Consider the following 14148-nt stretch of genomic DNA (forward strand, 5'->3'; position numbering starts at 1 on the left):
ACAGGCAAAGCCAGCACTTAAGTGTCTCACAAGCTGCCAAGTAGTATTTCTTTTCTTGGTATCAAGCTCCCTCCTAGCTGAGACACTTAGAACTTTCTTCAAGGTGGAACACCTCACAAACGTGTCAAAATGGAATAAGGGTTCACTTGGCGTTACATAGACTCATGCTGAACCCTGAGCAGAAGTCTTTCTTCACTTCTAGCCAAGTTGTAAATTTCAGACAACAATTTAAAAAAAAAAATACTTAGAGGACTGTCATTCACCCTTTCTAATTTTTTGCAAAGTGTAAAATATCTGTATCTTTTCTGATCCTAAAAGCAACATGTATTCATTTTTTAAATTTAATGACTGCAGAAATGTATGAAGTTAAACGTGAACTCAGCCCCCAGAGATGAGCTGGGTTATCTGTGTGGGTAGAGCTTACCACACAGAAGTAGGTGGTGAGAAGAATCCAGGCCTGGAGACAGGTTGCCGGGGTTCACACCTTACTTCCTGTTCTGTGGATGGTCTCCTCTTTCTCATCTGCAAAGCAATAGGAATAGTAAATACTTGGGTGGCCACGAGGGATTAGATGAGATAAAATGTGTAATGATAATGTGCGTAAAACAACACAGTGCTTGAAAAACAGGAAGCGTTCAATTAAATTATTCATAAATACCTATAATACGTGTGCTGTTCTATATGTACTGGTTTTTTTTTTTTAAGATTTTTATTGGAGAATTGGGGGATGGGAACAGTGCTGGGGAATTGGGGGAAGGGGAACAGACAAGTTGCTGTCGTTTGTTCTTCAGTCTAGTTGTGGAGGACGCTGCTTCACTGGCCCAAGTTGGCACCATCATTGCGCTCTTCCCGGGTGAGGCAGATCAGTCGCCAGCTTCTGGACGGCCGCTCACAGCAGCTGCTGGCCGCTCACGCTGGCTGCTGGCTACATACGGTAGCCCATGGCAACCCATTGCCACAGGGGCTGCAGCCTATGCCAACGCCGGTGACTCACGGCAGCCCAGCTCCAGGTTGAGCTGTTGTTCAGCATCTTAGCTGTAGAGGGCAGTGTCACTGGCCCTCATATGTGGGATCCGAACCGGGGTCCTCTGGCGTCCCAAGCCAGTGCTTAACCAACGTGCCACTCAGCCGGCCCCCTATATGTACTGTTTTTCAACTTGGTTTTCCATATTATATGCCATAGACATATTTCTATGTCAGTACATGGAGTCCTACTTTATCTTTTTTAATGGTTTCAAATATCATTGTCTTCCTCCCTAAGTAGGTAAGAAGCCTATTAGCTATCAAGAAGTTCATTACTATTATTGTTATTGCTTTGGCTAGATTACCCAACAGAATTTTTAATGAAAATTATGAGAGTGGGCATGCTTTTCTTGTTCCTGACTTTAATGGATCTCCCCTCCTGTTGAGAGGCTGTGTGCGCACGTGCGTGCATGCGTGCGTGTGTGTGTATGTGTATGTGAGTGAGTGGACAATGGTCAGATCATATATGAAAATGGAACTCTCATTACAACCAGTCCAGGATGCCAAAGCACCACCTCTGTAGCAACTGGCCCAAATTGGTTGGGACTTGGTCAGGAACTGCCCACTAACTTCATTTTTGCCCCAGTTTCCAACTCAGGACACAGATGCACCCCTAACCAGTTACATCAGGTGCCCTGCTAGATAACCCGCCGCCAGCTTCCCCGTACTGACCACCTCCAATAAGCGCACACCCGAAGCCTTCCTGTCATCTCCCTGCAAAGCTTTTCCCACTCCCCTGCCTGCCTTGCAGTCTCTGCCAAACACAAGTGATGGTGGCTGCCTCCCTTGCGACAGCAAGCTTTGAGTTGCCTGTATGTGCTCATTTCGGTGGTCTGTGCTTATTTCCCCCACACTGATAGCTATAATCTGCACGAAGGGGCTTTCTAGTGATTGATAAGCTGTGAATTTCTAGAATGAGCCCTTCTTTGGTCATATTGTAATGTCAGTTACTCGACATGTGTCTTGAGCACCTGATGTGCACAAGCGGCTGTGCTGGGCTCAGGTGAGATAGGAATAACCCAAAATTGATACGGAATGGATGGTCTGGTAGGGAAGACAGGCATTCATCAGATAAGGACACACACTTGACTGTGGGGAGAAGGAGAGAAGCGCTCCAGGAAACTGAGTAGGAGAGGGCAGGGAGGGAACCCACAAGAGTGGCGTGTCCTGTTAGCCATGAGAAGGCAGCGTTTCCAAAAGGTCAAGTGTGCCAAGAGCCATCAGGAAGTCAAGTGCAAGGAGGTAAAGAATGAGTATTCTGCCCTTCTGTTTCTAGCCATGTTTCCTCCTCTATTTCCCTTTATGGTTATCTCTGCCAGCTTCATCTTTTATGTCCATATTTAAGGGAGCATTTACCAGTCCCTTTATAGCTTCGATTGATTTCCAGTGTGACTTCAGATTTTTCAGAAATTCGATGTGTAAAAGCTGCATATCAAAATCTTCCTAATATTTATTTTCTCCACCGGAAAGCTGAAAATGAAATGCGTTCCCTGCTGATCGTTGTCATTTGCTTGACAGCCCTGGTGTTGAATGTCTAATATCGCTTGTATCTCCTGCAATGTCAGCTTCGATGGGCTCGCTCTGTGACTGGCACCTGTTAATTAACTAATGTGGAAAGATGCCGGCGAAGTGGAAGATTGTCATGGGATCATAGACCTGCTGTGTGCGTGTGCTAAAATAACTTTTGCAAAATCAGGTTTTAATGAAGCAGATTTATTTTCAAGGCAGAGTGCCTTGGTACCAAGGCAATTTCCTATCCCTTCTTTCTATTTCCTTATTTTTTAGCCCTTTCTATTTCTCTAGTGGTGGGAGAAATGTGACTTGATGTGTGAAGCACTCCTCTTTACCTTTCTTATTCTTACCTGTTCCTCATTACATCTTTTAAAACAAAAAAAAAATTTTTTTTTTGCATTTATGCAATAGACTCACTAGTCTACTTTCCTCCTTTTTCTATTTTCAGTCATTTCAATTATGAAAAAGCAATCCTGCATAGTGGGTAATAGGACAGACCATGGAGCCAACTGGTCTTGGCCAAGTTACCTAAACTTTCTGAGACTCAGTTTCATCATCTGTGAAATCCAGCCATTCATTGGATTTGGGTTGGATATCTATTAAAGCACTTACAATAGAACCCAACGGCACGTGGTACGAGCAATCACTGTTTTTGCTGCCATTACTGTTTCTCTGTACTGGCTTATTTAATATCTAATTTTTAGCTTTAGAGTATTGATTTGTAAATAATAGTCACAGTTTATTATCATGCATCTTTAAAAGTGTCTGGGAATAATTTTCCATGAAGAGTTTTAATAGGTTTAGAGATAAATAACATTCATTTGCCACATTCTGACTTATAATTATAAAATATCAGAGCTAAAAGAAACCTCAGCTATCACAGTGTTCCTTCTTCATTTTCTAGTGATGAAATTAAGGCTTGGTAAACTGGAGTGAGTTGACCATGGTCACCCTGTTAGATTCTGGTAGTCCTTGGACCATACATTTGGCCCCTTGAATAATCCAGGATAACCTCTCCATCTCAAGATCCTTATTCACATTTGCAAAGTCTCTTTTGCCATGTAAGGTAATATCCACAGTTTTCAGGGATTAGGATGTGGACATCTTTGGGGGCAGGACATTAGTCAGTCCTACTGTACCCCCCAAATGCCATTAAAAATAAGAGTCAAGTCTTCTAAATGATTAACTCCAGGGAAAATGAAAAGTTGCCTAGGAAAGGAAAAATAATCATGGTTTTCTACATGATTTAGTTGAAAATAGTGTTTATACGGTCAACAACGGAATCACTGAATATCAGTCTGATCAAGACATAATCACAGTATTGGGACGAGGGTGGATATTGTGTGTATGTGAGGTGGAGGGTGGGGAAAGCGCTGCGTCTTCATTGTTGGATGGTGGACGTTAACAGTTAATGCCTAAAACTCAAAAAATGCAAGTGTGCTATTTAGAGAAATAGGGGGAAATAGTAAAGTAATAAAGGAAAAGAAGTGTAACTCATTGCCTCTGTGGAGAGGAAGGTAACTTGGGTGGCAGTGCAGGAAGACTTCTTACTCTGATAGAAATAAAAAGATATTAATAAACACAAATTGAAAGAAAGGGAGGAGGGTGGCGAATGGATAATTCATGGAGTCAAGAAAAACATTTTTGAAGACCACTAAGTAACTTGCAGCTTAATAACTGGGAAACTGCTGCTTTGTCCCATTAAAAGAAGACTTAAAACTACGAATTCCCAGTCCATTGCGCTGCTTAGGACTCTTATTTGCATGTATGAGGAACTTGAACTAGCCACTTATAAAGGAGACAGTCGGCAAGTGAGAGGATGTCTGATGGAACTCAAGGCAAGAATCATTCCTAAGCCCCAGAAACAGCTAGAGCCAGGGGCTCAGATGTGAGACCAAAACCCCTCTCTCCCAAGTTTCTCTTCTCCCTGATGCTTTCTTTTCCATTCTTGCGACAGCCCAGCATCCTCGCTCCTTGGGATATCGCCTTACCACAGCCACTCCCCAGGTCCAGATGTTAAAATGTGTTCCTCAGAGATGCCACTCTCCTTCCCAGCCTCATTTATGGAACTCCTGGGGGAGGAAACAGTTGGCTGTGGCTGGGGACAATCACCTTGTGCATAGTGGCTGCTGCAGAGCACCCAGGAGGCACCTAGACTTCAGCTTTTCCTTGGGATTGTTAATTATATCGTGGAATTTTATTTTTAAAATGGGACACAGCATTTATTTAAAAGAACAAGTTAGCACTGTATCTATACAGTGTGGAAAGATGTCTCTACTGTATTCTTCTTTGAAAAACAGGAAGCTATAGGATATTTTGCATGCATATATTTATGTGTATATTCACATATTTCATATGCCTAGAAAGAATCTACAGCACGCTTTATGTTTGGTGAGTTTTGAGGAAATGGTGTGTCAGTAAACTTTTTATTGTCTAGGTCATGCATTTTACATGCAAATCCATACATTTGTAGTATCTGAGTTTTCAAAGAGTATAAGAAAAAAATGTGAACTTGTCTATGATGAGTATATGGGGGGGCAAAAAAATGTATGCACATGACTTGTATTTATCTTTTGTTATCTGTGTTTGTTGAGTATTACAATTTTAATAACAGTTTTTTCCTTTCTTAAAATGTGTATACATTTTTTGGTACCCTCTGTATATGGTGTTTATAATAAGAAAACAATGGGAGAACTCTTTCTGATTTACATCATCTACAGGATGAGACCTGGGGTCTTCTGTGCTTTACGAGCCTTAGGAATCTGAGCCCAGCCTCTGTCCCCCTGCCACTCCCCTTCACGGGCCCTGTGGTCTGGCCTTTGCACGTTGCTTGAATACAGCACGCTCCCATCCCAGCTGCAGACTTTCTCAGGCTTATTAACCGAGCCTAGCATGCCTCCCCCCCCCCACCCCGTCCACATTCCAATGTCTGGCGAAGTCCACATCAGTCCGTCCTTCCTCACAAGCACTTGCCCTGCCTCCCACTGGTCATCGCCCCCTCCGACTGATAGCTCCACGCTGGCATTCTATTCTGTGATCTGTCTCACACGTGGATATCTTTTTATGGGCCCTGAAGCGAAGGGGCCATTTCTTGAGGTTTTTTCCTAGTTTACGCGTTGTCTAGACCAGGGGTCAGCAAACCTTTGAGACGGACTAGCCAATCCTGCCCCTCACAATTTAAAAATTGTTCGAGAGCCATAAAACAAATGAAATCACCATTATGTGAATAATATCCTTAAAAAAAATTTATAAACGAAACTATGATAGTTTTATTTTCATTTTCAATTTTACTTCAGAGCCATATGTATGGACCCCAAAAGCCGCATGTGGCTCGCGAGCTGCAGTCCGCCAACCCCTGGTCTAGCCCTATAAAAATTTACATTTGCAGATGAACCAGTGGTTGAATGAATGATACATGTTTTCTCCTGAATGTTGACCTGCCATCTCAGAGATAGATGATGGGGAAGGAGAAAGAGGGGAGACTGAAGGTCTTTAGGGGTGCGGGGCTCAAGAAGATGTGCTCGAGCTCAGCATTGGGCTCCTAAAAACCCCTCCCTAATTCAGCAAGTGCTGATTGAAGTTGGAATGGAGTTAGACAAAGCTTCGGGCTTTGGGGCAGCCCCTGGGCTGTGTTGCTGCTGAGGGGGTCATACTCCCTCCCTGAAGGGTTCCTTCCCCGCCCCTCCACCCCACTCTCTTCCAGCATTTTCCTGGGCATTGCACATGTATGGTCAGTTGTCTATTACCCATTTCCTGGTAGGAATTGGAAAGTGTATGCACCATTGAGTTAACAAAATTCCCTTTTTAAATGAGTCATAAACAACACTGCATCTTCAGTTTGGGCTATGAAATTAGCATGCACTTCCACTTTTTATATTCTCACTTTCAAAAATTGTTCCAGCCATATTTGCTTAAATCGATCCTAAGCTGCTTTAGCTATCTCTGAGTAATCAAAATGAGCGTGTCTCCAGTGCATAAAATCTCTTAGGTGCTAAACTTCTTTCTCAAGGATTTTATAATTGAGTTCATTCTATCCAAAACTTTTACCACTCAAGTTTGCATCTGGGGTTCACATGTTGCTAAAATTCAGGACCTTTGCTTAAACCAGAAAAGGACACTGCAGCCCCTGGGGACAGGTGACCAGAATAAATCATATACTTGGAATAATTCCATACAGTGGTCTCCTCCATCTATGGAACTAAGTGCTGAACTGATTCTGTGATAATCATGGGAGGATCGAGGGACCACTGTGGGCTTAGGGGAGCTGGGGCGAGTTTTTAAGACACTCTCATATACAAATTTTCTTAGGAATGTAATTCAAAATCAATGCTCTGAATACAGAGCCCCTTCAGGCTTTTTGGAGAAAAATATTAATTAAAATATTAATCTCTGTCATATGTGAGAGATCCCCAGCCTTTACTTCAGCAGAGCACAGAATTTTGAATTGGCTAGTCCTACATATCCGCGAAACTCGTTCAGTATCCCTCTTGTTAGTGGAGAAAGCCAAACTTCCATGGGCCTCTGGTGATTGGGTAGTGGGTGAGGGTGAAGGCTTTAGATGACGAGTAGACACCAGAGCTCCGAGGCAGAGGAGGTACAGAACTGGGAGTCCAAATGCAGGAGGAGGATGAAGGCCAGAGCAGGGTGTTGGCCGGTGTTGGGCCCAGGGTGACACCCAGGGTCTCTTACAAAGGAGCTGGACTAACAGAGGCAAAAACCTGCCCTGGGATGGTTCATCCACTCTGAACCTCAGAGATGTTTGGACATGTTTTTTCTTGGAACCATTTCTGTGTGGGGGTGGCTGTCCATTAACTATTGGCCAAAAGAGGTCAGGTAAGCTTGGAAGTTGTGGTTCAGGGCCCCACAGTTCACAGACACCTCCATTTACCCTGCAGCGTGTCCAAGACCAGCACTGCCACGTTCACCCTCCATGTTTTGTTATTTAAAGCAGACTTTTGACTCAGCTGATGTGGTGTGATTCTGACTTTAGTGGTTAAGCATTGATCGATTTGGTGTAGTTCGCCTATTCCTTAGTGATGCTTGGCCCCACCCTGCTGTTGTTCTCAACCTGTGGGTTGCGACCCCTTTGGAGGTCAAACGACCCTTTCACAGGGGTCGCCTAAGACCATCGGAAGACAAAAAGATATTTACATTATGATTCATAACAGTAGCAAAATTATAGTTATAGAGTAGCAACAAAAGTAATTTTATGGTTGGGGGTCACCACAACATGAGGAACTGCATTAAGGGGTCACGGCATTAGGAAGGTTGAGAACCGCTGACCTAACAGATCATGCGTATTTAGTGACGTGTCTGCCTTCCTCTTGGTTATGGCATGACTGCAGTCGCCTCCCGTGGCCTTCTGTTCTCCATTCCCCACTGGTTACTTCAGGGGGCTCCGTGATAATGGGATTAGACGATGGTCATTAGTAGATAACATTCGATGGGAACTTTATCATGGGTGAATCAGGCTAACAACCCCTGAACCCCGATATCAACTTTAACATCATTAAATGGCACAGCCAGATGGCATATCCTTCCAGGAATGGTGCATCAAGAAATAGAGTACCCAGCCCCAAGTGTTATTGCCAAAATAATTGAACCTGAATTAAATTGAGTCTCTAGGCCCAATTACTAGTTTATAGGAAACACAGGGATATAGGAACACAACACCACAGGAAAAATGTTCTAATTTCTCCAACCAATAAACGGCATGGAAAATTGCAGAGGGTGGGAGGAAGGAGTATTAAAGGTTGGAGGAGACTTAAGATCTGCAACCAAATGGAATGTGTGGGCCAAAAAAAGGCAATTTGGAGATAGTTGGGTTTTGAACACAGGCTGTGTATTGATTATATTCAGTAAATTCATTTTATTAAGTGATAATGACATTGTGGTTATGTTAAAAAAACGAGTCTTTCTTTCTTAGACTATACAGGAAGATTTACAGGAGAAATAAGATGATGTCTAGTATTTACTTAAAAATACTAAAAAAAATTAGTGGAGACAGATTAAACAAGATTGGCAAAATGTTGATAATTTTTGAAGAGGGTAGTAGGGATTCATTTTACAGAACTGCTTTATGACCTTCTCTGTTTTCATAATAAAAAGTCTGAACAAGAAAAACATGTATTTTGACCCTGAAGTGAAACTTCTGGCGATGCAGGGCGCTGACTGTGGCTGAGATAGGCCGCTTGAAATCTTATTTGTGGGCTTTGCTGGCGTTATCGCTGCTGTGAAGAGATATTTTATGTCATACTTCATTTCTAATCTCCCATGAGCACCTGCCCTGACAGCTGGTGACGCCAGTGTGTCAAGTCAGAGCATGGCGTGCCTGTCTTTTCACATAGCAGGCGGGAAAGAATTTCATCCCAGCCGTCATCTGATTGCGTTCATTGTTTGCATTCCTTCCTTGTGGATGGAGAGAAGGCCAGGAAGAAGGTTGGGGCTCACCAGATGTTTAGTCTGACTCAAGCGGTATATACATGGGGACTCAGGGGGCCACCTCCACCTTCCAAAGTGCCACTGGTCACATAGCTGGACTTCACCAGTCCGCAGCCCCCTGTACCTTTGACCATCTATACGATGTGTCACAAAGTAATCATGAACCCCCCAAAGGAAAGCATCTTCTTTTTTGGGTGCCAAGTGCTAATCCATAGCATGCACCTCAGTGATGCTTTCTAACGCACGGGAGAATGCCTGCTGCCGTAATGCACATGTCGTAATAATTGCTCTTCTGTACTATGTGTTGACGATTTCTGCTATCAAACCTTGTCATTTGATACCGGAATTTTGCCAATAATTCATTCTACTTTCCCTTCAAGTATGTTTATCTTCAGCTGTGTAACTTGTAACAGCTTTTGCCACAAGGAGTGAACTTTGAATGAGGCCTCTGTAATTTTGGTTTCTCCCTGCCTTTACTGACAAAAGTAATTACTTTTGTAGTCTAAGAATTTCTTTGCACTTGTCTAGGAAATCTAGATTGGTTTACTGGAAATGACAGTGTGCATTGTTTGGGAGAGATACCAAAACTTGAATGGCTGTGCTTGGCAGAGTTTCCATCCAACTGATCATCTGAGGACTAGGGACAAATGGATTGCACGTCCAATAAAATCCAGCTTGCACTGTATGTCATACTTCCTGACCATATGTTTTTTGTTTTTACCCATCTGCTTATGTAAAATATTTATATTTGGAGATTCACTTTTTTCTAGAACGTTCAGACAATCTAATGAAGAGTCCCTTCACCACTTAAGTTTATAATATTTCATGCTGTATTTTCACCACATTTACATCTGAATTAATTTTGCTGAGTGAAAGTTTAATGCTACATAATAATAACAATAAAAATGCCAACTTAAATGTAAACAATTCTGCCTCCCAAATGTGGAAATGTGTGGGTTGTGACAGACTACGTCAAACTGAATGAAAGTAGATGCTGACCACCCGCACTGCTAGTATGCTGTCTGCAGAGACAAAATGACAGAACCTGGCAACTTCTCAATTTCACCTTTCTTAAAGCCATAATTAATCTCATACTTCAAATGTTTTGAAATGCATGAGAAAAAACACTTCTTTGCTTTATCCTCTTGAAGTGACCCATTACCTGTAGACCCCCGACAGACCCCTGGGTTCACCTGCTGTCCCTGACTTGGGCCTTCAAACACCGAGACCCTGGTGACAGTCTGTTCATATTCAGCAGCGTTCTCTCAGTGTCAGGGAGCCCTCCGTCCCCGGGAAACCGGTCCACCATGTAGCACAGTGTTTCTCAAAGTGTGGTTTTGGTAATCTTTGCATCAAAATTACCCGGGGAGCTTGTTTAACACGTGTGTTCTGAGACCTCATCCCAGGCTCCTGAGCAGACTCACTGGGAGTGAGGCCTGGAAACCTGCATTTAAGAACCTTTCCCACGTGTATCTGGTACACGGTCCAGTTCCAGGACTACTGCTTCGCATGTAGGTCCTGTTGCATTTATGTGATGCATTACTTTTATAATTTATGAGAACTATTTTACCTTTCTCCTTTTCACCCTCAGGACTGGTCCGTCATGTTTGTAACCTCTTCACCGAAACTGTCACACTGTGCTTGGACGTGGACGATAAAAACAACAACGAGACGGCCGCTGCGCTGCTCTTCTCCCTGCTCGACATTTTGCACAGCATGCTGGCCTACACCTCCGGCATCGTCCGGCTGGCGCTGCAGGTAGAGGACCACGCTCCTGTGTCTTAAACAGCCCTAACTGTGTCACACGTCCCCTTGCATTCTCTTTCTTTTGTGTTTTTTTGTTTTGTTTTGATTTGTTTGATTTCATGGTAAAATTTTATTTTGGTTTTTACTTTCTAAAGATTTATATTAAAATATAACTAACATACAATATTATTATATATTTGTTTCAGGTGTGCATAATAGTTATTCAACATGTATGTACCTAAAGAAGTGATCACCATAAGTCCAGCCACCATCTGACACCGTACTATGCTGTCACAATTGCCATTGACTGTATTCCCCATGCTGTACGTTACACTTCTTAAATTATATAAATGTCTAACCGTGATGCAGTACACCTGAAATTAATATAAAATAATGACTGTGAACTGTAATTGTAAAATTAAAAAGGGGGCGTGAGAGGTGAAGGGGAATCAGAGGTTCAAATTCCCAGGTATAAAACAATTAAGTCATGGGGATGTAATGTACAACATGGGGGATACAGTCATTCTCTTCTTTCTAATCTTCCGCTAACGTATGTTTATTTTTGAAAACTTATGCATCTATAGAGACAGCCTACCAAGTAAGCCATGTTTGGGTGACCAATGTGTAGACCAGATAAGTTGATCACTGAATCAGAAAGGGAAGCAGGAGAGGCCTCAGCAAACCCTGAGCAAGCGCTGACTGGGGGAGCCGCTCCTGACCGAAGAGATCATTCGCCTTCCGAACACCCTAGGGTTGGCCAAGCAGTTTGCAGTTTTCCTGTCCAGAGAGAAGGCTCCAGCCCACCCCCAACAGGATGGTTCAGCTTGCTAGGAACAGTGGGTTGAGATTTTAGGCATGCACATGCACACACACATACATATACCGGCGGTGCCGAAAAATTGTATACAAGTGGACACTTGGTCAGCGTTGCTCAAGCAGTAGTTCGCTATAATCAGAACTGTCTGGACACTGATGGTAACCACTTTGAGCACCTCTTGTAATTGCAGAAGTCAAACGTTACTTGTATTCATCTTTTGTTATTGGTATATATTGAGTTTATAATTTTCATAGTTTTTTCCTTCTTAAAATGTGTATACATTTTTTGGCACCCTCTGTATGTTTGTATGTACACATATACATACATGTGCAATGCATACACTCTCTCACTTGCGTCCCCTTATTACCAACAGCATGGAATTGTAAGGCTGTTTTGAGGACTAGATGTGTGTACAGTGGCTATGGAAAAGTCAATTTGCCCCAAACTGCACCTGGGTTTACTTAGCATCGTGTTCCAAGGAAGGAAAGGGATGTGGGTTTGTTAAGTACTTTCCGTGTTAGGCGCCTCCACATGCCGATTTCATTCAGTGTTTTTTCTAACCAACTGAGTCAGCTGATGCTCAGATCATGTGAAAGCGCACAGCCGGTAGGAATTCATTGTTACATTTTGAATCCTGGTAAAATTGCAAGAGATGTATTTCCAATGGTAGCCTCCTGGCTTGAATAGATGCAGAAGCTAAAGTAGAAACCAAGCTGTTTTGATACCTTGCCAAGAGTCACAGCAGCAGAGCCAAGAATGAATCCCAAGGCCCTGGTTTGTCTCTGCTATTCATCACTGTGATAGATGGTAACTTCTACCCACAGTTAAGCTGCTCAAGTATTTAGCTTGCCTAGTGTGGTTTAATAAATAACTCCAAGATCCTGTCAACAAACAAAATAGTAAGTGTTTAACCCAAACTTGTAAAGCCAGTAGATGAAAATGGCCTTTGAACTACCTGGTTTTCTTTTTGTTTTTTTGTTTCTTTTTTTTTGCTCATCTGTAATAATTCTTAATTAACAGGAGAGCATTGTTAAGTACTTATGGAATTGTGAATTATGGATTTCTCTTAGCTTTTCCTCTCTTTTCCAGTGTCGTTTCAGAGAGCATTGCTTCTTATTCCGCTTTCCATAGTGCTCGTTTGATAATTCTTCAACACGCCATCCGTAGTTACGCTCACAAGATGCTTTGTTGATGTTAGTCTGGAAAAGATTATTTTGCGGATTGTAGATAACAAGGTTCAGAAGTTTGAAAATTCCAGAGCAATAGAAATCCTCTTTTAAGTGATTGTTAGGTAGGTATCCAAGGTTGTTTAAAAGGAAACACCTTAATAAAAAATATTTTCTAATTCTGTTTCCATTTGCTAGTGTACCAATAGATCACTATATTTTTATTTTTTCGTTTTCTTCAGCACCGCTGTCCACTTTACTGCTGCCATCTTTCTGAATCCTCCCCTATAATACCTGCCAGGTATTGCTTTTGGCCCTCTCTGCTCACTTTGAGCTCTGTGACACCTGGTGTCAGTGTGAAGGAGGGGGCGTCCTTGAGACTGAATTTGGGGAGAAGAAGTGGCGTGCACATCAAAGACACCTTCTCTGAGAACACTGAATCTTTAAGGACTTTCCAAACCATAGGTCACCTCTTCCATTTATAAACATGTTCCACACTGGGGATTCCTCTGCATTCAAAACCTTCTGACGGGGGCCGGCTGAGTGGCTCAGTTGGTTAAGAGCTCGCTCAAGAGTTTGAGCTCTGAGCAACAGTGGTTCGAGTCAGCCCGAGCTGAGCAGCCGCGGAGCTGCCAACAGGTGGCGGGATGGCTCAGCTTAAAAAAAAAAAAAAAAAAACCTTCTGACGGGAGCTTCTTCTCTAAAGTAGAGGACTTGAGGGATTGAGGGTTCTAGTGTTCAGATCGATAGTGGTGTTTAGATTGATGAAGCGCTTTGTTTTCAGGGAGGAGTGAAAATAGATGCTGGGGTGTGTACTAGGGAGGCAGTGAGTGGGGGAGGCAGGTGTCAGAAGTCCTTCAGGAGTTCAGTCCCTCCCCCCACCTCGCCTTGGGATTCAGAATTGGCCTTGGTTTCAATGAACCCCCTGAGGGTTTTGTGTGAAGGTTGTGGGAGCAGCAACAGATCCATGTGCATGACTCACTGGTGGGGTGGGGGCACAGGGGCCTTGCCGGCTGCCATATCTGGGCAAGTGGCTTCACCTGTCTGGATATTCGTTTCCTCACCTGTAAAGTAGATCTGATAATAACTACCCTGCAGGGTTGTGGTGGGACCTCAGTGAAAGAATAAAAGATATACCTGGCCTGGGAAAGGTAAGCCATAAATGGCTGCTCTATCATTAATAGCAAGAGAAGAAAGGTGTTCACCTCAACTTCCTATTTGCTGAGGGCTTCCCGTGGGCTGTGGCTTCTCATTTCTATGTCCTGGCGCGTGGGAGGGCCCTCAGTTCATATTTACTGAGTAAACTACCGGTAACCCCTAGCAGTCTTGTGAGATAATCATTTATGGTTTTGTTTTGCACTTAGGAGCAACATCAGGGATCGAGAGCAAAGGTGCTCGCTCTCAGGGAGCTGCAGCTTGGTAGGGAAGACTGCCAATACGTAC

General features: G+C 43.1%; 1 protein-coding gene across 1 annotated transcript in view; it reads left to right on the forward strand.

The window, feature by feature from the left end:
• The window catches only part of ULK4 (unc-51 like kinase 4), a 438917-nt gene that overhangs the window by 297976 nt on the left and 126793 nt on the right, over window positions 1–14148 (forward strand). The window contains exon 30 of the mRNA XM_019631040.1: window positions 10568–10734. Coding sequence (XP_019486585.1) covers window positions 10568–10734 — 167 coding nt within the window. The remainder of the gene's footprint in view (window positions 1–10567; window positions 10735–14148) is intronic.

This window comes from Hipposideros armiger, unplaced genomic scaffold, assembly GCF_001890085.2.
Source record: "Hipposideros armiger isolate ML-2016 unplaced genomic scaffold, ASM189008v1 scaffold_18, whole genome shotgun sequence".
Classification (NCBI taxonomy): domain Eukaryota; kingdom Metazoa; phylum Chordata; class Mammalia; order Chiroptera; family Hipposideridae; genus Hipposideros; species Hipposideros armiger.